Here is a 26,319-nt window from a genome sequence, read left to right as displayed (position 1 = left end):
GTTATATGACTTGGGTAGGAAAAATAATCCAGAAACTTCTTGTAATTGTTTGAGTCCATAAAGGATAATATATGTATAAAAACTCTGAACACATATCATACAGGCAGACTATATTCCATAAAATGTGCTCTATTTCCCATAAAAATCAATTCTCTTCAATTTTCAGACCAAAAGGAAAGTAACAATAGCTAGCTTGCTAATTTGCTTGTTAATGCCTTACATGATGTCTTTTAGTTTAAACTTCAATCCTTTGGAAGTAGACTTGCTATCTCCATTAAACAGATCAAGAAACTGAGGCTTCAACTAATTTAACAAGGTTAAATCACCACGATAGCATGGCCAATGTTTAAACTCAGTTGCCTCTAATCTTGTGGTTACAACCGCTAAACCAGCTGCTGCACACTTATGGCAGAGAAGAGTAGATAAGTAACACTGCAAGGTGAACAATTTGTAACAGAAAGGAGCATTTCAAATAGGAAAAAGTGCACATAAATGATGCAGGATGCGTTTATGAACTGGTGCATAAATACAAAGTTTTCCAGAGTGTCTACCAGGGCCCAAGGCAACTCTTCAGTGGAAAACCTTCATCTGTATTGCAAATACCATTTCTGTGTTTATCTATAACCATGAACATAACATAATATTACAGATGACTGGTTACATGATTTTATGGGGAAAACAATGAAAGCACAGAAGTTCAAGAGAGCAGGAAAAATTGTGAGTTAGAGTTCTTAGAAAGCTTTATGAATTTTGCAGCACTCTAATGTAAATCCCAGAGGGGAAAATACTTGCAATGAGACACTTTCGCTCAGAAATCTTGAAAAAATCTTGACATCTTAATTCATTTCCTAGGCTTAAATATTCGAGGCTAGTCTAGTGGCACTGTAATAGCCTGGGCAAACATTTTTATTTATTTCACTGTTGATACCAATATTTGTGCTACAAGCTGCTGCCTGCATTTGCTGCTATTTATTTATTTCCTACAGATCAAATTATTGGCCCAGACAAAACGTGGTTTCTGGTGAAGTGCTCCTTGTGTTCACAAGCAAATGGAAAACGCTTCCATTTTAAATGTAGGTTTTTGCCACATAACTGAATTAATTCATGTTATAAATATGAAATGAAATCATTTGATATTCATGCCTATATATGTAGAGTTGAGGCATAATCAAGGCAAATATTAGGTGAATCAAGCAAGCACCCTATTTACATAGGTAGACAGTCAAAATGTCAAAATACTGTGTCCCGTTCCGGCTCAGCCACTTAGCTTCTTTGAGACTCAATTTTATTTCCTCTAGTATTTGTACCTTTAGTGCTTTATTGGGTTGACATAGAAGAAATGAAGCAATGTGAGTGAATCTTAGTAAAGCTATGACGTATCACAATATGGCTAAAAATTTTTATTTTCTGTTTATTTTTATTTTTTTATTAATGCAGGATTACTCAGTAGCAAACACTTTTCCTCTTGCTTTCTCTTCTCTATGTGGAAAAATAGGAAACAGAACAAGGAAAAATTTAAAAGCAAACATTATATCACGTATAGGATGCTTAGAATACATAGATGTGAGCAACCCTTTTGAGCATCTCACAAAACGTAACATCATGATGAAATATTTTCATGATGAAATATTTTTGGGTCTGGAACTGCCTAATGGTTAACGCTCAGGGTGCAGAGTCGGTCCCAAAGCTGGGACTTGTTAGGTAGTGACACTTCTTCCCTGGTCCTCACACTTGCTGGATTCTGGAATTAGCAATGATGGTTTTAACCTTAGTTCTATCACATACTCTTTTTATTTAATCTTCCTGAACCTCATATCTCACCTGTCAAAAGCATATAGTATCTCTTTCACATGTTTGTTGTGAAGACTGAAGGAGACAGTATATATGAAAAGGCTTTGTAAATTGCAATGGCTTCTACAGAGAACAAGTTATTAGGACAACTCACTTAAACTATCTAGATACCCTTTTCCAGATGTCAGCTTCCTCTTAATGTGGAAAAATGGGATGTTACTAATAGGATGGGTAGAATGTCGTTTAACTATTTCTGATTTCCTTCTTCCATATTTCAGACCTGAGATTAATGTATAGATTATTGTTTGAGGATGAGGAATGGAAATTTTCCTAAAAATAAATATTGCAAGAAATAATGAATTGCCACAGTATAATGTTCAACAAGTAAACACAGGAACTCGACGCAGGCCTGTCGCTAGACTCAGAGCTAGGGAGGCCCTGTCTCCCCTCCGAGGACATGAAATCCAGGACTTAACATTTTTCACGAACAGCCAGGGGAAGTATCTTCTCCCCACAGACATACTATAATCCAGCATAGTCTTTACCCTGACTTTACTCCTGTTCCTGTTCAACCTATGTATACATGAGGAAAAGAAGCTAAACATGCTCCTCCTCATAGCCATTTCCTCTGTAATTTATTCATTTTTTCCAGTTTGGAAATACCCATAAATGAAAGTCATTACTTTAGTCTGTCATAGAAACATTGTCCTGGAGTTATACATATTTTAATTTTATGCTCTAGGATGTTGTCAAAAATTGATTTTAAAAATTTCCAGCCATACAGAGAGCCTCTTGGCATATTTTGTAAAAATCACTGTTGAAGATTTTATGCATTTTATGTTTTTCAGTGATGCCTTGTAGTAAGATCTATGCTAAATAGTTCCTTTATAATTAAGCATAGAGAAATTTGTCTTTCATCTCTAAACTTATTTTTTATTTATTTTTTTATCAGATAATAAAAATCTAAGTTTCATTTAGCAGATACCTATGTTGACTTGTTCACCTTTGTAAACCCCAGGACAGTGGCTTGCATATTGCAGTGACTTTGCAAATATTTGTTGAATGAATTGATTCAACCATAATTTCTTCTTTTGTATTGGTTGCAAAGAAACTTAGGGCTAAATACAGTAACTATAATAGTCTATGTTGCTGGTATATGTATTTTCTTTAAACAATTCTGATTTTATGTTTTCAATTTCTATTTAAACAATTTCAATTTAAAAAATATGGAAGAAAAATATAAATCTATTTTAATTATAAAACACTGCAAACTCTGAAAACTGGTATAGGGTGTCATAAAATAAAAAAAAATTATTTTCTAGATAATTAAAACCAATATCATCTGACTTCATTTTATAAAATATCTAACAACTTATAAAATTAAGTACATTTTTACTGGAAAAAATATAGCCTTTTTTTCTGAAGCATGACCAAACTTTTAGACAGAAAAACAACACAATCAGAAAATATACATATATATACTGGATAAACAAATAGTTGACCTTCATTTTTCTTTTCCATTAGAAGACATGAGGGATACACACACACACACACATACACACACACACATATATATATATACACACATATATATGAAAGAAAATGTTGCAAATTTCAAGAGGTGTAAAACATTTGCTATTTAAAAACTTCCTGAAGGACAGTTTAATTTTAGCAATTTAAAACAATGAAAAGCCTGGAAAGCCCTAGCTTTGTGTGTTCGTAAAATTTGTGTTCCCTGAATCTTTCTGTGGATGTAGAGACAGACCTAAGTCTAAGCCCAAGTCTTATATTGAAGGGACAGTAACATTAAATGGCCTGTTTAGCTCATCTGACAGGTATCCTGTCACTGGGCTTTGAAGTGAAGAGATCCAAAGCCCTTTATTCAAAACACTGTAATGCCTTGGGTCTCATTAAAGGAGAGAGGGTAGAATAGAGACCCAAATCAGATGCAACCAGAAAGTAATACTGGCAGGGATGATTGAGCAAATTCTTTGGTTTCCTAGTGTCGACTACATTTATGTGCCTTTGAGGATCATGAAATTCACATCTCTGAGCAAGTATGCCACACTCTAGTATACCGCACATACTAGTTTTGTTGAAGGCATTGCTCCCTTCGTTTGCATTTATTGCACGTTTTGGTAATTCACCTCCTGCTGATCCTTGCTGGGATCTCTTTTAACTGATATTAAAAATGAGATACAATTAATTTATTTTAAGATTTAGGCTTTCTTTCAAGAAGATCTCCATTTTTATAATCAGAAACATGTGTTCCTGTATCAATAGCTCTTAAAGTAGGCTCAAAGAAAAAACTGGGAGAGATAAGTAAGGGTTTTTAATCTATAGCATTAACTACATATAAGGCAAAAATGATAGTATGTTAGATCCTTACTTCCCTCAGGTGGGAGAGTCCGTGAATATGTGTCTAACAAGGGAAGTGGCTGTGACATTAAATGAGCTGTGAGCACACAGCAAACTTTGAGGGATAGGAGTCACACAGCTCCTGTTTTCCCTCCTTGGACAGATTTTAGCATATGAAATAGTAATTAAGAGGACAATGACACATAGACTCTCTGTTTGGTTCCTTTTAGTTTTTTTCCAAAGTTTGTGTTCCCAAATTCAGGAAACTGTAAATACTATTGGAAGCTTGGAAATGTTGAGGAACATGACTATTACTTAAATGATTTCTAAAGAGGGTGTATATTGTATTCTAATGAAGCCCATTAATGAAGATAAATATATCTAAAATAAATTTCTTGAGAATCTTGAAGTATGCAATCAATGTTTAACTAGGAATTACAAGCTTCAGTTGACATTATCTTTGTTCCTGTCTTATACTTGGATTTCAACAAACATGTATTTTTAAAATTTACTTTTATCTTAAAAGTTTTTCTTTAGAGTTTGCAGGATAAATCTGACACCAAACTAGAAGATCCTGGACTACACTGAGTGACAGAAGAGTTTTCATTTGCATGTATTAAAAATGTATTTTTTTTTCCTATGCCTAATAAAGCAATAAGATAGGAAAAAAAATGCCAGTTAAGAACAGTGGCACTCAACATTAGAGATAATCTGTTTAAAACCAAACCCATATATAAATACTTTTTGGAATAAAAATTCAATTATCAAATCTCTTTGAAATGGGCAAAATGTTAACATGCAATATAAATGACTTTGAGAGATCAGTAGAATCTCTCATGATATTTATTGGAAAAATTTTATAAATGCATATATATTTGTATATTGACACTGATCAACTTGAAGAGTTCTTTGTTTCAGGAACAAAATTCTCAGGGAGAGGCTTGATTTTTCAATGAGTACAAAGACGGATGGTTCACTAAAGAAGATATGCATAAATTCCACATTTTTGAAGATTTTTCCAAATGAATTAGTTTGCAAAATAGGAATAAAGGTATTTTAATTGCAGTTAGTAGCAGTGGCTTATAATACCATCAAAATATAATAATTGTTTATAAAAATATATACAATTTAAATTTGTGTTCATTTAAAATTTAAAATATATACAATTAGCCTCAGACTTTGATTTTTCATTATTATCTTTTATTATTTTTGATAATATTTCTGTGGATCAGCATATCACAATGTACATTCTTGGAAACAATACTGCAAAACATGCCGCAAAAATGTGTTATCAAACAATTTTGTTAAAAGCTGTGTATTATAAGGAACTATTCATAATTTTATTAGGTATGATTACAGTATTGTAATTTTGTTAAAAATTATTGATTTGTGTTCAAGATGCATGCTAAAGTATTTGTGAATGAAATGATGAAATTTCCAGGATTTGCTTCCACATATTATGAAAGTATGGAAAAAAGACAGGGGTGAGGACAGGGCTGGGTTAGCCACGGGTTGGTGTTACTGGGCTTGAATGATGAGTACTTGTAGGTTCAGTAAGCTATAGAACCTACATTTGTGTATTTTACCTTTATTTGAAATTCTCCACAACAAAAAGTAAAATAAATAAATAAAAGATGCATGTCTCTTAAATATTTTATAATGAACATAAGAGCTGTGAGAAGTTCTGGGTATGTTTGTATGAGCTCTTCCAAACTTATAGACCACTGAACTATTCTTTGCAAGGAACATCTGTAAATTTCTCTCCTGGATGCTTTGGGAATGGCTATACACTGGTAGAACCAATGTTTTTCCATGTCTAGTTGTCCATGATAATTTGTCTTATAGCACACAAAAATTCCATCTACATATTGAAAAACAAACATTAGGATAAAATGTGGAAAATGTTTAAAATATCTTTTGTATTTCCAAATTCTAAAAGACTTCAGATCTCTATATTAACTAATTTTTTAAATTTCATAGACATTTATCCTGTTGTTAAAGAAAATGAAATTTCAGAAAGAAAGAATAGATGGTAGTATATATTTTAAAAGATAAGAAACAACTCTTTTTGATTGAATATTTGCCATAAATCTAGTTATGATTGCTTAATATCTAAATGAAAAGCTCTGACTAAAAAACTTCACGTATCATTATCAACCTATATATTATTTACATATTTTATCCCAAATTTCTATAAAATTTAAGTATCTGTTAAAATTTCAGTTGTATACCCATGAATTATTTCTCACTCTAGAAAACTTAGATTAGCAAGAGACATTCTTCAAAGTGAAATAATTGCTAAATATGATTTATATTTTTACACAAAATGCTTTATAATTTTGCATGTCTGAGAAACTACATTTTAGTTTCAAAATAAGTTAAAGAAATTTACTATTAAAAAAACCCTTACATACATTTTTAACTTTGCATCTAAATAAAGACAACCTGCATTACTATTTGTAGCTGTCCTTTCTAGCTTTTTAGAGACTAGCAAACTTTTCATTGTTGACTTTTATGAAAATTTAAACAAGAACATTTGCATTTATTATAATATAGTGCCAAAAATTGCATTGATTTCCATTGGTGCTATTAATTTGATAAATGTTTTGTTGTTTGTACCATTTGCACTGTCAAAACAAGCTAATTATATCTTAGTGACATTTTTGACAATTGCTTTAACTCTGGCAAAAAAAAGTATGTCTTCTTTGCTTTAACAACAAAATTACTCTTGCCTAATGAAAGCTTGAACTAAGCAAGAGAAGACTAGCACATGTTAGAAGTCTTGCAAGCTTCACTTTGGAATAAGTAGTAAACAACCATTTCCCAGGACTCTCTTTTAATAGAAGAGCTCACATTTTGTAGAAGAAAATATTATGTACCTGCATAATCTGTTCTTGCATAATGCCCATCTTCAGACTTAGTAGTTGTAGTTGTGTTATCTGTGTTAAAAAATTAACAATAAAAATCGATTAACTGTTTCCTAAATATCTAATATCAAACTTATATATTTCCTCCAACAATATCTTCATTGCAATTAAGGAACTTTTACAACTGTAGTTCTAAGCAACCTGCATACTAAGACAGATTTACAATGTCAATTTCTGTTTGAAGAGAGCAAATAATAAAATGAAGAGAGCTTTCTAAAGTTTGAGACAAGAAGAAGATTCACGATTATAACTGAGAAAAATTGGGCAAAGGAGTAACAAATCAAAAACTAAGAAAATGCTTGTTTCTGAACAAGAAAGAAAATAGAACATTCTAGTACCTCTTGCTTTTAAAAATGCATTTTAAATATTTGTACTGAATCAATACATAAAAATGAAGTGATTTGCTTTTAGTTTCAAGGATGTCTAATAAATTCTTAGCTTCGTTTTAAAAATGTTTTTGACTTTCTTTTTTCCCTTTGCAAGAAAATTGTCTGCTATCTTGTGAATATTAGCTTCTGTGTTTATGGCATTGTGACAATACAGTTCCATTGTATAGAGACAGATCTGGACGGTTGCTGAGAGCCCCTCAAAATCCTATAATCGACACAAATGCTACAGTAGACTCTACTATCCATTGTAAATAAGAACTGCATTTTGGAAATGGAATGGCTGCCTAATAAGGAGTTTTCTTCACTTTTCATTTTTGCACAAAGACTAAAAACAGTCTTTGAAATGAATTTTGGTATGAACATTACCTTGACATCGACCCAAAGACATGACTTCAATTTTCTCCTGTTTCTGACACGATGCTTCTTTGATTTGGCATGCATTATCATAAGATTTCCCATCAGAAGCGCAGAGGGGATTGAAGTTGGTTTGAGAACAGTCAATATTACACACACACCTAAAAAGAAAGAGAGAAATAAAAACACATAACATCAATAGTGTTGTTACCACATTATAAATAAAACACAAATGAAAGAATTGCTAAGTTGACAAAATGCAAGTTGGCAAAATTGAATTGTATCCTTCCAGGGAAGTTCCTTCACTTTTCTATCTGAGAAGAAAAGAAACACAGAACTAATGGGAAAATAATTCAAACAACTGAGCAATGGATAAAAAATGAAAAGGAAAAACTCAAAAATGATCATCAGTTAATTTCTGCCCTGGAACTTTTAAAACATGTACATAAATTTCCATGCTGATATCTGCAGAATACGAATAGGCTGAGGTAGTCATGAAACTCTGCTTTAGAGTTTTCTTAAATTGAATCTTACTCTTCCTTCTTTTCTTGGGATATTTGAATGGTTAAAGCTTGTGGAAAACTGACTCAGAGGGACAGTTCAGAGAAAGCAAACAAGTAAATTATTTGGCATGCAATCAATCAGAAGTCATATTTCTTTGGCATAAATAAGGGTGCACATAAAATGTAGTAAACGGGAATCTTCAATGGTCCTTAACATTTTGGGGGGCCCACAAAACCCTTTGGAAAAATGAAAGCTATAGATCTCTCCCCAGAAATGTCCATATTCATGTAAACAACCCTTCTGTACAAAATTTCAGGGTTGTCTTGGGCCCCTTTTAAGAATATCCTATGAAACCTCTTCCGCGGTATACACCACTATTTTTCTACCTCTCATTTTAAATAATAAAATAATAAATACAAGTTGATTGCCACTCATGATGTTAATATTTTTCTATAATCTAAATAAAAATTCGGTGATTTAATGAGAATTAGGTTACCGAAAGAAGAATTAAACATTTTAAAGAAAATTTTATATGATTGTTCCTATGTCTTTATACTTCTCTATTTTTTTATTCTGAATATTGTGTCCTGTGTGTTTTTTGGTGTGTGTGTACAACTATGTTACAGCTTTAGACTATAAACTCATTTTAAATTTTTATTAATATTTATGTTGTTTTGTAAATAGATTATATGTTTCTCAGTCATGAAGCATACATGTTTACTTCTCTATATTTTACTGAGAGCTGGGCATACAATGGCAAGCAGGTTACTACATGCTAGACTCTCAACATGTATTGCTTTATTTAATCCTCACAACAGCTGTTTTACAGACCAAAGATATTACATAAGGTTAGACACTAGTAAATTGTGGAATAAGGACCCACTCACAGATTTGTTAAGCTAAAACCCAACCCCTTCTCTCTAATACCACAGACTGTGTTATTAGAATCTCCTGGAGAACTTAAAGTATACAGATTCATAAGCAGATTTCTAGGCTCCAGTAAATCTAGGGTAGCTTCTAAAATTCTATATTCTTAAGTAGTCATCCTGGCACCAGACTCAATTCCTGGGAATCACTGCTTGATCAGTCTGTTGATTGAGAGAGGCTTTGTGTACACACCAGTGCATCTCAGAGTGTAGTCCTTAGACCATCTGTGTCAGAATTACCTAGATTGCTGTTTAAAAATGCTGGCAGAAAATGTGCTAATGAACTTATTTATTTATTTTTTTTTGTAAGAGAACTGCTGTAGGAATGCCTGGTTATTTTTACATTTACCTATTTAGGAACAAATAGCTACAACAGATGGCAACCATCTCTAAACACTTAACTCATTGAGGAGTGGTGTTCCTACCTCAGCTTTGATATTGTCATGTGATCACAAGCTACTGGAACATGACACTGCTACCTCAACTGATTCTTGGCATCTGAAAACCTGAGATCAGGAGCTGCCTACATGTTCAAAGAGCTTCTGGTTCTTATAGAGTGGAAGTGGATAAGTGACTTTGTAGGCCAAGCCTTAATCATTGTATTAAATAAAAAAGGAGGGGGGAGGTTAACATTAGCATTTTTAAAAAGGTAGTTTCTTTTGCCTTCAAACCAGTTTAGATTCAGACTGTTCGTTGTTGTGTCAGACTCTAGGAATTATCTCCTTCAAGGTCTTCTATAAAGTTGTTTGTTAGCAACTGAAAAACAGAGAGAAAGGTATGTTCTGTCATTTGTCTACCTAAATGGTAAATTAGATATCAGGGCTTTGAAGGTATCTCCAGATTAAGTCCAAAGAAATTTAGAAATATACACTATATATATATATATATATATTTTAAATTTTTATTAATATTTATGTTGTTTGTGTAAATAGATTATGTTTTATAAATAGATTACATATATAGTGTACGTTTCTAAATGTTTCAGTGAAAAAGTTACATATATATATATATATATATAGACAAAAAGTAATTGGCAGTTCAGAAACCCATTTGATAGCATGACAAAATGGTGCAAAGGGGGGAGCCAAGATGGCCGAATAGGAACAGCTCCGGTCTACAGCTCCCAGCGTGAGCAGCACAGAAGACGGGTGATTTCTGCATTTCTGCTTGAGGTACCGGGTTCATCTCACTAGGGAGTGCCAAACAGTGGGTGCAGGACAGTTGGTGCAGCGCACTGTGCATGAGCCGAAGCAGGGCGAGGCATTGCCTCACTCGGGAAGCGCAAGGGGTCAGGGAGTTCCCTTCTTAGTCAAAGAAAGGGGTAACAGACGGCACCTGGAAAATCGGGTCAGTCCCACCCTAATACTGCGCTTTTCCAATGGGCCTGGAAAACGGCACACCAGGAGATTGTGTCCTGCACCTGGCTAGGAGGGACCTATGCCCACGGAGTCTCCCTGATTGCTAGCACAGCAGTCTGAGATCAAACTGCAAGGAGGCAGTGAGGCTTGGGGAGGGGCGCCTACCATTGCCCAGGCTTGCTTAGGTAAACAAAGCAGCCAGGAAGCTCCAACTGGGTGGAGCCCACCACAGCTCAAGGAGGCCTGCCTGCCTCTGTAGGCTCCACCTCTGGGGGCAGGGCACAGACAAACAAAAATTCAGCAAGAACCTCTGCAGACTTAAATGTCCCTGTCTGACTGACAGCTTTGAAGAGAGTAGTGGTTCTCCCAGCACGCAGCTGGAGATCTGAGAACGGACAGACTGCCTCCTAAAGTGGGTCCTGACCCCCGAGCAGCCTAACTGGGAGGCACCCCCCAGTAGGGACAGACTGACACCTCACTCGGCTGGGTACTCCTCTGAGACAAAACTTCCAGAGGAACTGTCGGACAGCTGAATTTGTGGTATCACGAAAATCCGCTGTTCTGCAACCACCGCTGCTGACACCCAGCAAAACAGGGTCTGGAGTGGACCTCTAGCAAAATCCACCAGACCTGCAGCTGAGGGTCCTGTCTGGTAGAAGGAAAACTAACAAACAGAAAGGACATCCACACCAAAAACCCATCTGTACATCACCATCATCAAAGATCAAAAGTAGATAAAACCACAAAGATGGGGAAAAAACAGAGCAGAAAAACTGGAAACTCTAAAAAGCAGAACACCTCTCCTCCTCCAAAGGAACGCAGTTCCTCACCAGCAATGGAACAAAGCTGGACAGAGAATGACTTTGATGAATTGAGAGAAGAAGGCTTCAGATGATCAAACTACTCTGAGCTACAGGAGGAAATTCAAAACAATAGCAAAGAAGTTAAAAACTTTGAAAAAAAATTAGACGAATGGATAACTAGAATAACCAATGGAGAGAAGGGCTTAAAGGAGCTGATGGAGCTGAAAGCCAAGTTTTGAGAACTACGCGAAGATTGCAGAAGCCTCGGGAGCCGATGCGATCAACTGGAAGAAAGGGTATCAGTGATGGAAGATGAAATGAATGAAATGAAGCGAGAAGGGAAGTTTAGAGAAAAAAGAATAAAAAGAAACAAAGCCTCCAAGAAATTTGGGACTATGTGAAAAGACCAAACATACGTCTGATTGGTGTACCTGAAAATGACGGGGAGAATGGAACCAAGTTGGAAAACACTCTGCAAGATATTATCCAGGAGAACTTCCCCAATCTAGCAAGGCAGGCCAACATTCAGATTCAGGAAATACAGAGAACGCCACAAAGATACTCCTCAAGAAGAGCAACTCCAAGACACATAATTGTCAGATTCACCAAAGTTGAAATGAAGGAAAAAATGTTAAGAGCGGCCAGAGAGAAAGGTCGGGTTACCCACAAAGGGAAGCCCATCAGACTAACAGCTGATCTCTCAGCAGAAACTCTACAAGCCAGAAGAGAGTGGGGGCCGATATTCAACATTATTAAAGAAAAGAATTTTCAACCCAGAATTTCATATGCAGCCAAACTAAGCTTCATAAGTGAAGGAGAAATAAAACACTTTACAGACAAGCAAATGCTGAGTGATTTTGTCACCACCAAGCCTGCCCTAGAAGAGCTCCTGAAGGAAGCACTAAACATGGAAAGGAACAACTGGTACCAGCCCCTGCAAAAACATGCCAAATTGTAAAGACCATCAAGGCTAGGAAGAAACTGCATCAACTAACAAGCAAAATAACCAATTAACATCATAATGACAGGATCAAATTCACACATAACAATATTAACTTAAATGTAAATGGGCTAAATGCTCCAATTAAAAGACACAGACTGGCAAACTGGATAAGGAGTCAAGACCCATCAGTGTGCTGTATTCAGGAAACCCAACTCACCTGCAGAGACACACATAGACTCAAAATAAAGGGATGGAGGAAGATCTACCAAGCAAATGGAAAACAAAAAAAGGCAGAGGTTGCAATCCTAGTCGCTGAGAAAATAGACTTTAAACCAACAAAGATCAAAAGAGACAAAGAAGGCCATTACATAATGGTAAAGGGATCAATTCAACAAGAAGAGCTAACTATCCTAAATATATATGCACCCAACACAGGAGCACCCAGATTCATAAAGCAATTCCTGAGTGACCTACAAAGGGACTTAAACTCCCACACAATAATAATGGGAGATTTTAACACCCCACTGTCAACATTAGACAGATCAACGAGACAGAAAGTTAACAAGGATATCCAGGAATGTGGACCTAACAGACATCTACAGAACTCTCCACCCCAAACCAACAGAATATACATTTTTTTCAGCACCACACCACGCCCATTCCAAAATTGACCACATAGTTGGAAGTAAAGCTCTCCTCAGCAAATGTAAAAGAACAGAAATTATAACAAACTGTCACTCAGACCACAATGCAATCAAACTAGAACTCAGGATTAAGAAACTCACTCAAAGTCGCTCAACTACATGGAAACCGAACAACATGCTCCTGAATGACTACTGGGTACATAATGAAATGAAGGCAGAAATAAAGATGTTCTTTGAAACCAACGAGAACAAAGACACAACATACCAGAATCTCTGGGACACATTCAAAGCAGTGTGTAGAGGGAAATTTATAGCACTAAATGCCCACAAGAGAGAGCAGGAAAGATCCAAAACTGACACCCTAACATCACAATTAAAAGAACTAGAAAAGCAAGAGCAAACACATTCAAAAGCTAGCAGAAGGCTAGAAATAACTAAAATCAGAGCAGAACTGAAGGAAATAGAGACACAAAAAAAACCCTTCAAAAAATTAATGAATCCAGGAGCTGTTTTTTTGAAAAGATCAGCAAAATTGATAGACCGCTAGCAAGACTAATAAAGAAGAAAAGAGAGAAGAATCAAATGGATGCAATAAAAAATGAAAAAGGGGATAACACCACTGATCCCACAGAAATACAATCTACCATCAGAGAATACTACAAACACCTCTATGCAAATAAACTCGAAAATCTAAAAGAAATGGATAAATTCCTTGACAAATACACCCTCCCAAGACTAAACCAGGAAGAAGTTGAATCTCTGAATAGACCAATAACAGGCTCTGAAATTGTGGCAATAATCAATAGCTTACCAACCAAAAAGAGTCCAGGACCTGATGGATTCACAGCCGAATTCTACCAGAGGTACAAGGAGGAACTGGTACCATTCCTTCTGAAACTATTCCAATCGATAGAAAAAGAGGGAATCCTCCCTAACACATTTTATGAGGCCAGCATCGTCCTGATACCAAAGCCTGGCAGAGACATAACCAAAAAAAGAGAATTTCAGACCAATATCCTTGATGAACATTGATGCAAAAATCCTCAATAAAATACTGGCAAACCAAATCCAGCAGAACATCAAAAAGCTTATACACCATGATCAAGTGGGCTTCATCCCTGGGATGCAAGGCTGGTTCAACATACGCAAATCAATAAATGTAATCCAGCATATAAACAGAACCAAAGACAAAAACCACATGATTATCTCAATAGATGCAGAAAAGGCCTTTGACAAAATTCAACAACCCTTCATGCTAAAAACTCTCAATAAATTAGGTATTGATGGGAGGTATCTCAAAATAATAAGAGCTATCTATGACAAGCCCACAGCCAATATCATACTGAATGGGCAAAAACTGGAAGCATTCCCTTTGAAAACTGGCACAAGACAGGGATGCCCTCTCTCACCACTCCTATTCAACATAGTGCTGGAAGTTCTGGCCAGGGCAATCAGGCAGGAGAAGGAAATAAAGGGTATTCAATTAGGAAAAGAGGAAGTCAAATTGTCCCTGTTTGCAGATGACATGATTGTGTATCTAGAAAACCCCATTGTCTCAGCCCAAAATCTCCTTAAGCTGATTAGCAACTTCAGCAAAGTCTCAGGATACAAAATCAATGTACAAAAATCACAAGCATTCTTGTACACCAATCACAGACAAACAGAGAGCCAAATCATGAGTGAACTCCCATTCACAATTGCTTCAAAGAGAATAAAATACCTAGGAATCCAACTTACAAGGGATGTGAAGGACCTCTTCAAGGAGAGCTACAAACCACTGCTCAATGAAATAAAAGAGGATACAAACAAATGGAAGAACATTCCATGCTCATGGGTTGCAAGAATCAATATCGTGAAAATGGTCATACTGCCCAAGGTAATTTATAGATTCAATGCCATCCCCATCAAGCCACCAATGACTTTCTTCACAGAATTGGAAAAAACTACTTTAAAGTTCATATGGAACCAAAAAAGAGCCCGCAGCGCCAAGTCAATCCTAAGCCAAAAGAACAAAGCTGGAGGCATCACGCTACCTGACTTCAAACTATACTATAAGGCTACAGTAACCAAAACAGCATGGTACTGGTACTACAACAGAGACATAGATCAATGGAACAGAACAGAGCCCTCAGAAATAATGCCGCATATATATAACTATCTGATCTTTGAGAAACCTGACAAAAACAAGAAATGGGGAAAGGATTCCCTATTTAATAAATGGTGCTGGGAAAACTGGCTAGCCATATGTAGAAAGCTGGAACTGGATCCCTTCCTTACACCTTATACAAGAATTAATTCAAGATGGATTAAAGACTTAAAGTTAGACCTAAAACCATTAAAATCCTACAAGAAAAACTAGGCAATACCATTCAGGACATAGGCGTGGGCAAGGACTTCATGTCTAAAACACCAAAAGCAATGGCAACAAAAGCCAAAATTGACAAATGGGATCTAATTAAACTAAAGAGCTTCTGCACAGCAAAAGAAACTACCATCAGAGTGAACAGGCAACCTACAGAATGGGAGAAAATTTTTGCAACCTACTCATCTGACAAAGGGCTAATATCCAGAATCTACAATGAACTCAAACAAATTTACAAGAAAAAAACAAACAACCCCATCAAAAAGTGGGCAAAGGACATGAACAGACACTTCTCTAAAGAAGACATCTATGCAGCCAAAAAACACATGAAAAAATGCTCATCATCACTGGCCATCAGAGAAATGCAAATCAAAACCACAGTGAGATACCATCTCACACCAGTTAGAATGGCCATCATTAAAAAGTCAGGAAACAACAGGTGCTGGAGAGGATGTGGAGAAATAGGAACACTTTTACACTGTTGGTGGGACTGTAAACTAGTTTGACCATTGTGGAAGTCAGTGTGGCGATTCCTCAGGGATCTAGAACTAGAAATACCATTTGACCCAGCCATCCCATTACTGGGTATATACCCAAAGGACTATAAATCATGCTGCTATAAAGACACATGCACGTGTATGTTTATTGCGGCAGTATTCACAACAGCAAAGACTTGGAACCAACCCAGATGTCCAACAACAATAGACTGCATTAAGAAAATGTGGCACATATACACCATGGAATACTATGCAGCCATAAAAAATGATGAGTTCATGTCCTTTGTAGGGACATGGATGAAACTGGAAAACATCATTCTCAGTAAACTATCGCAAGGACAAAAAACCAAACACCACATGTTCTCACTCATAGGTGGGAATTGAACAATGAGAACTCATGGACACAGGAAGGGGAACATCACACTCCGGGGACTGTTGTGGGGTAGGGGGAGTGGGGAGGGACAGCATTAGGAGATATACCTAATGCTAAATGACGAGTTAATGGGTGCAGCAAAACAACATGGCACATGGATACATATGTAACAAACCTGCACATTGTGCACATGTACCCTAAAACCTAAAGTATAATAATAAAAAAAAAATAAAAAAAAAATGGTGCAAAGGGAATAGAGGTGAAATAGTTTGTCTGTGTCCCCACCCAAATTTCATTTTGAATTGTAGCTCCCATAATTCCTATGTGTTGTGGGAGCGACCTGGTGGGAGATAATTGAATCATGGGGGCAGGTATTTCCCTTGCTGCTCTCATGATAGTGAATAAGTCTCATGAGATCTGATGGTTTTATAAAGGGAAGTTTCCTTGCACAATCTCTCTTCTCATCTGCTGCCACACCTTTCACTTTCTGCCATGATTGTGAGGCCTCCCTACCCACTTGGGACTGTCAGTCCATTAAACCTCTTTGTTGTGTAAGTTGCCCAGTCTTGGGTATGTCTTTATCAGTAGTGTGAAAACTAATACAGATAGATAAAATTTGATTGAATTGGACTGGTTAGAATCAATGTTTCAGTGAAAAATTCACTTAAGCTTTAACACCAAATTGAACAATTGTGTGGGATATTTTACAAGATTCTCCAATTGGTGTATTTATTTATTTATTTATTTTCAGTTTGACTAATCTGATTTTAGTCCCACAGCTTTTCTGCTGCTGACATCCTTCCCCCTTTCCTTTCCTAGCATTGCTCGCTCAAGGCCTCCTTTCAAGATTTGTTTCCTCTCGAAATTCCTGGCTCTTGTTGCCTCAAATAAAGCCTTTCATGGAATGGCTAAGAAACAAGTATAGACGGTTGATGTTTTTGTTCTCAGCCCAAGAGGAGGACATAGATTCATTCCTTGAGGTGAAAGTTTCCCTGGGATATAAGCTTCAGGAATGCATGGATTATACTGGTCTTTTTCTCAATTGCATATCCTCATCATTAACTTCCATCTTTGCTCCCTACTCTATATACTTGCATATAATAAATAAATGCAAGAGTACATTTTAAAAATACTTCCTGTGACTCTCAGCAGTCACTCGAAATTGGAAATCTATGGAGAATATTTTTCTTTTTGCGAATAAGTGGAAGAAACTTCAAAGATTTGCTAAAATGGTTTGAAAACAATAAGCGGGCCGGGCGCAGTGACTCATGCCTGTAATCCCAGCACCCTGGGAGGCCAAGGTGGGCGGATCACCTGAGGTCAGCAGTTTGAGACCAGCCTGGCCAACACGATGAAACACTGACTCTACTAAAAATACAAAAAGTAGTCAGATGTGCCGTTGGGCACCTGTAATCCCTGCTACTCAAGAGGCTGAGGCAGGAGAATCACTTAAACGGGGGAGGCGGACGTTGCGGTGAGCTGAGATCCTGCCACGACACTCCAGCCTGGGCAACAGAGTGAGACTCTGTTTCAAAAACAAAACAAAACACAAAAACGATGAAGCTTGGGGAAAAGGAAATGTTGTGACTGGATTACCAAGGACTTACCATTTCTATGTTTCTGAAAGACCAATAAACTCTGATTACATAATCATCATTTACTCTATTCCATGTATCTATGTCTATTAAGCTTATTCAGTTAGAAAAACATGCAGGATTCCAGGACCATGGTCTGAAACTCTAAGTCCATCTTGATCTTGCAAAGATTGAATTATCTTTGCAATCCCCAACCCGCCCAATATCTTGCACACATGAAACTTTCAATAACTACATGTTGAATAGATAGCTAAATGAAATGAATGAATACACTAACAATTTTACATTCTTAAAGAAAGGTTGCTATTCTAAAAGTTACTATTACTATGCGCATCTTACAGATAAGAAAATTGAGACTTGGAGAAGTCTCACAGCTTGAAAATGGAAGAGCCTACATTCAAATCTAGGCAGTCTGATGCCAGAGCCTGCCCTGTTCTACATACTGAAAGTACAAGGAGAGAGAGACCCAAACTCCTATCACAGACCCAAATTCCTATCATTCTCTGATTAAAGGAATCCTTCGATTAGATAGGATTTGAAAAACAAGGCTATGTCTACTCTTGGAATATGTCATGATTTTATGAATTTAAATCATACTGACTCTTGGTCCTTGTCTTCTCAAACAAGCAATCCAGACTTTTTGTGGATCACTAGGATTTATCAGTGAATGTTAGTTTTAAGACATTGCAAATTAAAACCTGGTTTTAGAATTAGTAACTAATTTTATGGGCATTAGATTAACCTGACTATCTAAAGCATCAGTTGCTCAAAATATTTTATCCTTAAATAAAATGCTATATAAAGATCCACATGAAAACTAATATTTACACGCAAACACACACACACACACACACACACACAAACGTATAGCTCAATGGGCTCTACTGAAATTACAAAATTAGAGGGTTTAGCATTAATTTTTTTCCAAGTGTCTGCTTCAAAACTTTCAAAGAGGAATTTGGGGAAGTTTACATTCATGGGGTAGAAGTGGTTTTGTGTGTTTATATGAGTGAAAAAAATTTGTGTCTGTGTGTGTTGGGGGGGGGCTCACACTTACCTCCATGGTCCATTTACTGCATTGGTAATGCACCTGTTTACTTGTTTATACCTATACTTTTCTGCAACCTTCTCAAGGGCAAGGTGTTTTACTTACCTTTGACATCCTGGTACCTAGTACAGTGCATTACAAACATCTTCAGTAAATGGTTGTTGAATAAATTACTGAGAGAATGGCAGATGGTGTTGAAGGAGTTGAAAATTTTCATTGTGCTATATATTAACACCTAGGGGAGAGAACTTTGTGCTACTTGGCAGATGTGGGGTCTCCAAAGGAGAGGTGGTTCCTGAAGAATTAAGGCTCACTGTCCTCCTTTTATTTGTGTTTCCACAGACAAAGGAAACAGGAAACAAGCAGTTAGTAATCTTGATGGCATCAAAGTCCAACTGGGGCAAGAAAATGTTTTCACCAGGCAGGCTACTACTTCCCATTTGTGGTATTTGGGTACAGTTTCAGGCACCAATATAATTTGAACATGATAGCAACTTGTCAGTTTATTGCTACATTAAGCCACTGAGAAACATAAGGCTCTGATAAAAAGGTGACAGAAGAGCCAGGTTCAGTGGTGTATGCCTGTAGTCCCAGCCACTCAGGAGGCTGAGGCAGAAAGATCACTTGAGGTCAGGAGTTTGAGAGCAGCCTGGGCAAAATAGTGAGACCCTCTCTCTAAATAAATACATAATTAAAAATACATTTTGAAGATTAAAAAAGAAAAAGAAAAAAGGTAGCAATTATCATATAATGTAATGGTGAAACTGCAGGTCACTTTAGCAGCTTATGTAAATTAATCAAGGGTTTTTCTTTCTACAGAAATGAAAAGCACACATTTTTGAAAACAGAAACTATCCCTTCACTGCTTTTGGCAAATAATTGCATTATTATTCATTCTGAGAGGAGTAACTAGTTAATTATAGCATGTCACAAGTATTTTATGTGAGCCAAGGATTTGTAAGGCTGAGGACTGCATGAATGCCTTTAAGGTTTTTTGTGTTTTCTTTTCTTTTCTTCTTCTTTTTTTCAACCTATCTCAGTCTTTTGACATTTTGACACTGCGATTACATAGATCTCTTTTCTTCTAGGCTACAAAGAAAAAGAATTAGCCTCAGTCGAAAATAATAATTTCAGGGGTCTGTATGTGGTAATACTACCCTCTGAAAATCCTTCAAAGAAAATTAACATTGACTGAAAACCTTAGCTCTCTGAATTATAAGATAGAACAGAAACAGGAAATAATTTTTAAAGACCACTTGATGGAGTAAGGAACCTAAATTATAGCAGTAAAAGGTAGCATTTAAGACAACTCACATACATTTATAACTATCTCATCAATATTTCCGGGGGGGTTGACATTAATTTAATTCCCTGCCTCACTTGAAATGGCTCTTCCAAGGATGATCTGCAATGAGTTAAATAAGCTTCTCTGTGTATTTAGAAGTGCCTTGTCATCTGCCAGAGTGTGAGAATGCAGAACCTGGCAGCTAGCAAATTACAGATTCATGTGTCTGGTTTGTGGCTGCCCTCTAATTTCACTAGATTTTGTTTCATCTATTAAACATGGCTGTCACTTATTCCTCTCCCAAGGTCCTTGACTTGGTGTGCATTCCGTATTTTGACCATACAATATTCCTAGTTAGTTTCAAAGCACCCAACTACACTGCAGTGCGGCTGGCTTTCTGGGTTGTTTTGGACCTTAACTGTGGTTTTTTTTTTGTTTCTCTTGAGGGTGTCTGTCTCTGGGGCCATTACGCAGACCCTCTCTGGCCTGGCCAGTAAATAAGGTCAGAGCTGCTGTCTGTGCTCCCTGTCAGATCAGTAATGGATGAACTGCATTATATTAATAACAGTAAAAACAGTGTACCTTTCATTCAAGATGCTTATGATACTTTAAGCCCATTTACTCATTAACTCTCACATCACTCCTTTTGATGGAACTTGATTATAAGTATTTTTTATCTGTAAGGAAACTGCAGTGCAGGAATGACTGTGAGTTGTGAGAGAAAAAAATGAGGTAAAAGATGTGAAAATGCATTGAAAAAATTAAACCCTGTATTCAAAGGGTGGAAAAGCATTGACTGACTGGTAAGGCTAGTAAGTCTCCCATGTCATTATTCAGGTCTCAGGTGACTTTTTTTTTTTTTAACTTAGAGTGGATAATCCTTTTAGTTTTGAAATCTAGGAGGAATGAATAATGCCCTTCTCCAGAAACATTACCCAGGACTGCACTCAGGTTTTCCAGGGTGGCCAGGCTTATCTTGCACGTGGAAAAAGCTTAGTTGCCATTAGTATCGATCTCTTTATAAGGATGCAAAACATAGAAGTTGGCCCATTACATGGGGAAGGTCTTGGGAATACTGGTCCTCACTGATCAGAAATAGACTAGGACAACAAATAGCCAATCAGAGGAAAACTGAGCTGCGAAACTCTTGCCCTGGGTGGTCCCAGGACTTTCAAAAAGCAGAATCACATTTTGAAGAGAGGGAACTATTGGCTGGGAAAGAGACTGATGGCCACATATTGAAATAATATCTAATTATAATAAAGACAGATGGAGAATGTGACTACAGGTTGGAACTTGGTATTAGATAGACCTCTATTTAATGAGGCTTATTTACTAGCTGGATGGCACTGTGCTACTTCACTTTCCCAAGCTATAGAATCCTCACCTGTGAAAATGGAGATAATGACTCAAGACTGTAGTCACTAAATGCATATCAACTGCTTAACAAAGTTTCTGAGAAGTTGTAATCAAATACATATTGTCCATCATTAACTTCTGGCTTTCAAATCCTGGATTTCAAATTCTGGATGCAGATCAAAATCTGTGGAATACTTAAAAAAACCAGATGACTGGGTTGCAACTCAGAGATTCTCATTTAGGAGGTCTGGTGTGAGGCCTAGGTAGTCGCTGTTGTCAAAAATGCTACAGGAGATTCTGATGTGCAGACATGGTGAGTTGGAATTATATTATATACTCTTTCTCACCCTCTAAGACCAAGAGATTTTCCAGATTTACTGCATATAAGATTTATCGTGACAAATTTTGGTGCAATAATATCTGGAGGGGCATTCAGAAATCAGTATCTTAAAGCAAGTTAGCTCTTTCTGTGGGAGAAGGTTTGCATCCCCTATTGAGAAATCTCAGCTACTCTGGCTCCAGCCACATCTTTTTTCCCTTTCCTATTCATTCCATTATAAGAAATTTAATATTCTTGTTTAATGTACACTATTCAGTGACATGCTTTAAAAGGCTTTATTCATATGGCACATACTCCATGCAATGTGTTTGGTGTGAGATGAGGGGGACAGGTGATTAAACACACTGATCTAAAAAACATCAGTGGCAAAGCTGTCAGCAGAATTAATTTGCCAAGTAAAACCAAGACCAAGTGGCAGAAAAGGGGGTGAAATTATCATGAGGTTCCCATGTGTCTGGCACCTTGCTCCAACTTCCTTATGACTCTTTCATTTAATGCTCATAAGATAGGGAGGAGGAGGTGGAAAGTGAACTGTCTGGAAAGAAGAGTAGGATTCAGATGAAGAAGAGTGGTGGAGAGAATGCCTCGGGAAATATATGGAGGAAGACAGTGTACAGTGTGCTGGGAGGATCACAGATAGATCAGTCTGATTAGAATGAACTCTTCCCATCCAATGTGGCTGAACACAATGCTCTAGACAGATTGCAAAGGGCCTCAATTCCAGTCCAAGGAGTGACCTTTATCTTCTGGGGAATGAGGAGTCCTGAAAGCTTTTTGAGTACAGTGTGATGAGAAGGTCAACATGATGAAAGTGGTGCTTTAGAAAGATGACGCTAGCAGTAGAGTGCAGGCAGAAGGACTAGTTGCCAGGCTATTGGTGTTAGATATAGGGACAAGGAAGGAAAGCCCCAGAGCGAGGCATTCACTCTATGGAAGAAAAGGAAGAATCATTAGGGCTTGGTGGCTCGCTACTTAAGGCATATTATAGTGAAGCACTAAGGCAAAAATGTCACCACCATGTCCTTCCTGCTCTACCCTTTCCTGCTTTTTTCCTGATCTGTACTACGTTCCAAACTAGAAACTTATTATAGGAGCTGCCAAGCTCAGGGAGGGAGGCAGCTGTGTGTGTGACTCAGGAAAGCTTTGTTTCCTCATAGGGAGAGTATTCTGCCTTCACTATTGTCACAGAAGCAAACAGGCTTCTATCACAACGTGATAGCATGCAAGCACTCTTAACTACAGTTGAAGGAGAATAATGCCTTGTATTAATGTATACTCTGCCTGGTTCCAGGGTTGATTTAAAATGACTGAAACAAAACCACAGGGGCAGCAGAGACTTATTAACGCCCACTGTGTTAGTGAGCAAACAAGGCTCCTTTCGAGGCAGAAGTTGCTCCCACGTCCCTCTTCAGTGCGTATGATAGATGGAAGCAGGATTTAATTCTCCATCCATTGTCACGGATCACAATTGCCTTTTCCTCAAGATTATTTTTTCTTTTTAGAAGTAGCTGCATTTACATCTTAAAATACTCAAAGCAAACAATTCTTCTTCCTCATGTACATTTTTAAAAGTATCTTGAAGCAAAATTCCTCATTAGCATCATGTGTATGTGCTTGCTCATTAAGCTGGAAAACAAATTCAATAACCAAGGGTAACTTCGTGATCACGGAGAAGTGCAGTCGCTCTGACTGGATGGGTCTTTATACACACCAGAGTCAGGAAGCATGAAAACCCCAGAATAAAAAGTTGGAAGGAAAAACAATACAATAAAGTTACTAAAAAAATCACTTTTGAATAATGTGGTAGACTAGATTCCCACTTGCTGTATTCTGTCATTATCATATTGAACGTTTAAGCACATTCCCAAGCACCGGGATTCCCACACCCACTTTAGTGATCGGGGTGGCTTCATGTTTGTGTTTTACCAACTGGCCCTCTGTTATGCTTTCACTTGACAAAAGGCTTTTAGGAGTAAATGTGTATGAACATCACTACAATTTAGATTTCCCATGAAACTGCAATTTCACATCATGCCCTTGGATTTTATTCATGAAAGATAAGAAACAACAGATGAATTACAGCTTTGCATTCTGGTAAAGTTGCTAGTTTGAAAATAATTGGCCACTACATTGTTCAGGTGGCTTTTATTTGTTTGGCTCATGTTTGTTTATCTTATTGTAAGAACACTCACGATAATTATTTTCAGAGAATACAAGGTAGTCCTACCTGGTGATATGGCACATCTCCTTTTATTAGATAATCGGGTCAGTTATAAGATCTTTTGTATTTTCCTTAGTTCTTGGCTCTCAGGGAGCTCAGAGATAAGCAGTGAGTAAGTGTGTGTGGTTGTGCATGTGTGTATATAAAATGAAGGACAGGTGGTTTATGAAAACAACAAATCCTCAATTTAACAAGTTTCAATAGATTTTTTTCATCTTATGATATAAAGGTTGGAAAATAAGGTGACATTTGTGCACTTGCAACAAATCATCATGGAATTAATTCTTAGTGTTTTTGTAACATGTTGTTTCCCAATTGATGTTCGCTAAAGATTATACTGCTATAATTGAGTATAAAAATAAAGTACTAATTAAATCATGCTGGTATTAACTAACTCTTCATAATTAGAACTTATACCAAATGTTTACCCTTCATGATTATATCAATCTTTTACTTATTCATTTTGGGGTCAATTTACTTTAAATTTACTTTAAAAATAATATTTAATACATATTATACCATGCTATAATAAATATCATATTTGAATAAAGACAAATATCAGTACTGTACCTGAAACCTGGAAAAAGAAGATGGGAAATATGATTAAGGTAGGAGAATGCCTTAATTTTATCTGTAGTATTACGGTTCTTAAGATCAAAAGCAAATACGCTAAATGTTTGCATCTGTTCAAATTAGGCGGTAGAGCACAAGTATTATATTACTTTTAATATTTTCAAAACACTGTACCTTATCATTTAAAATAAAAATATTAGTTTTGACATTTTGCTTAAAATGATTAAATTATCAACCTTGGTAAATAGTTTTTGCATGATTTTGATCAGGAAAGTTTATTTCTAAGTTGTTTAAACAAACTTTGAAAAAGAAATATGTGCATGGAGACATTGCACTGGACCAAGATAATGTTTCTTTGTAAATAACTATTTAAGATTGAGTTTGTGTCTGTATAAAAGTGACTTTCAAGCAGAGTTTATTACATGAAGGGAATCATCTCTCTCTTTGTCCTCATCTTATGTGTTTGCCCACTAAAATGTTAAACTCAAAAACACATGGTGGCATTTTAGTTTACAGGCTCAAACCAGCCATTCCTCATTGACTTCCTGCAGTATTGCCGGTGAGTTTTGATTGCTCCGAGAGAGGACTGTGTGGTCAGAAATAGTTGTGAGCTATTCTGAAACTCTCGGGATGAAGGACTTTAAGTAGAAATATTTGAACATTTTGCCTTGAAATAAAAATGCTTCTGAGGTTCTCAAAAATATTAAGCTTTAAACAGTAAGAAAGGAAAGGAACTGTGAGCACCCTCCTAGAGTGAACCCCAGGTAAGGTCCTCTGGTCAAAGGTGTTTGGAGGTCTGCAGCTATTACTGCCACTTTTTTCCCCCCACTGAGGCATATACATTTTAGTTTACCACAGATCTCATTTAATTCAATTGAATCACATAAGTGTAGCTGAGCACCTACTTGGTACCAGGTACTAGGCTGAACATCAGAGGCAAAGATGATGCTTGCAATTACGGTTGGCAACAGAGATCACAACAGAAGGAGAAAAACAAATATTCATAAAACAGAGTCATCAGAGCTTGGCTTTGTTAGCATGAAAATGTATTTTGCTATCACCGAGCAGTAATAACTACTTACACCTGGCGGGTACAAAAAAGCTTTCACGGAGGATGTGATGCTTAAGCTGGAACTTGGAAAAGGAGTAGAATTTCAGCAGGTGGTCTCCCTGGTGACTTGTAACAAGAGGACATGTAAATCCTTTCTCCACTGAGGATTTCCCCCTAAGAGTGTCATTCTCATCCCAGATAAGTAACTCAGAATTGTATTTTAACCTAAATCTATCATTCACTCAAAAGCATTTTTTAGGTATTGATAATGGGCTGAATTCCTCATTGCAAGATTCATGGGTCTATGTATTTTTCACTAAACCGTATGAAGAAAACGGGTTGGAGATTAAGTGACTATAGCTACAGATAAAGAAGGAACAAAGAACCTAGGAACATCCACCCCAGGAAGGAAGCATTACCCAATGATAATGCTTAGTTGCATAGTTGGAACCCTGGACACTTAGGAATCACTGAATAATTTACTGATTGGAAGGAAATTAAAGAAATGCTGAAAAATCAAACAGGAATCCTCATTAATCCATTCATTCACTCAACGATTCTATGTGGAGTGGCTACTCTGTGCAAAACACTGTGCTAGGGGTCAGGGAAGGCAGAGGA

At 36.7% G+C, this 26,319-nt stretch overlaps 1 protein-coding gene across 1 annotated transcript in view; it reads right to left on the bottom strand.

Moving 5' to 3' along the window:
* Positions 1–26,319, bottom strand: part of TMEFF2 (transmembrane protein with EGF like and two follistatin like domains 2) — a 255,675-nt gene that overhangs the window by 42,589 nt on the left and 186,767 nt on the right. Inside the window, exons 6-7 of the mRNA XM_032755106.2 lie at positions 7,832–7,980; positions 7,029–7,088 (exon numbers count right to left, since the gene is read on the bottom strand). Of these exons, the coding sequence (XP_032610997.1) occupies positions 7,029–7,088; positions 7,832–7,980 (209 nt within the window). The remainder of the gene's footprint in view (positions 1–7,028; positions 7,089–7,831; positions 7,981–26,319) is intronic.

This window comes from Hylobates moloch, unplaced genomic scaffold (assembly GCF_009828535.3).
Source record: "Hylobates moloch isolate HMO894 unplaced genomic scaffold, HMol_V3 SCAFFOLD_1, whole genome shotgun sequence".
Classification (NCBI taxonomy): Eukaryota; Metazoa; Chordata; class Mammalia; order Primates; family Hylobatidae; genus Hylobates; species Hylobates moloch.
Note: the sequence above shows the minus strand (reverse complement) of the source record. Positions and strands in the feature narration are given on the sequence as shown.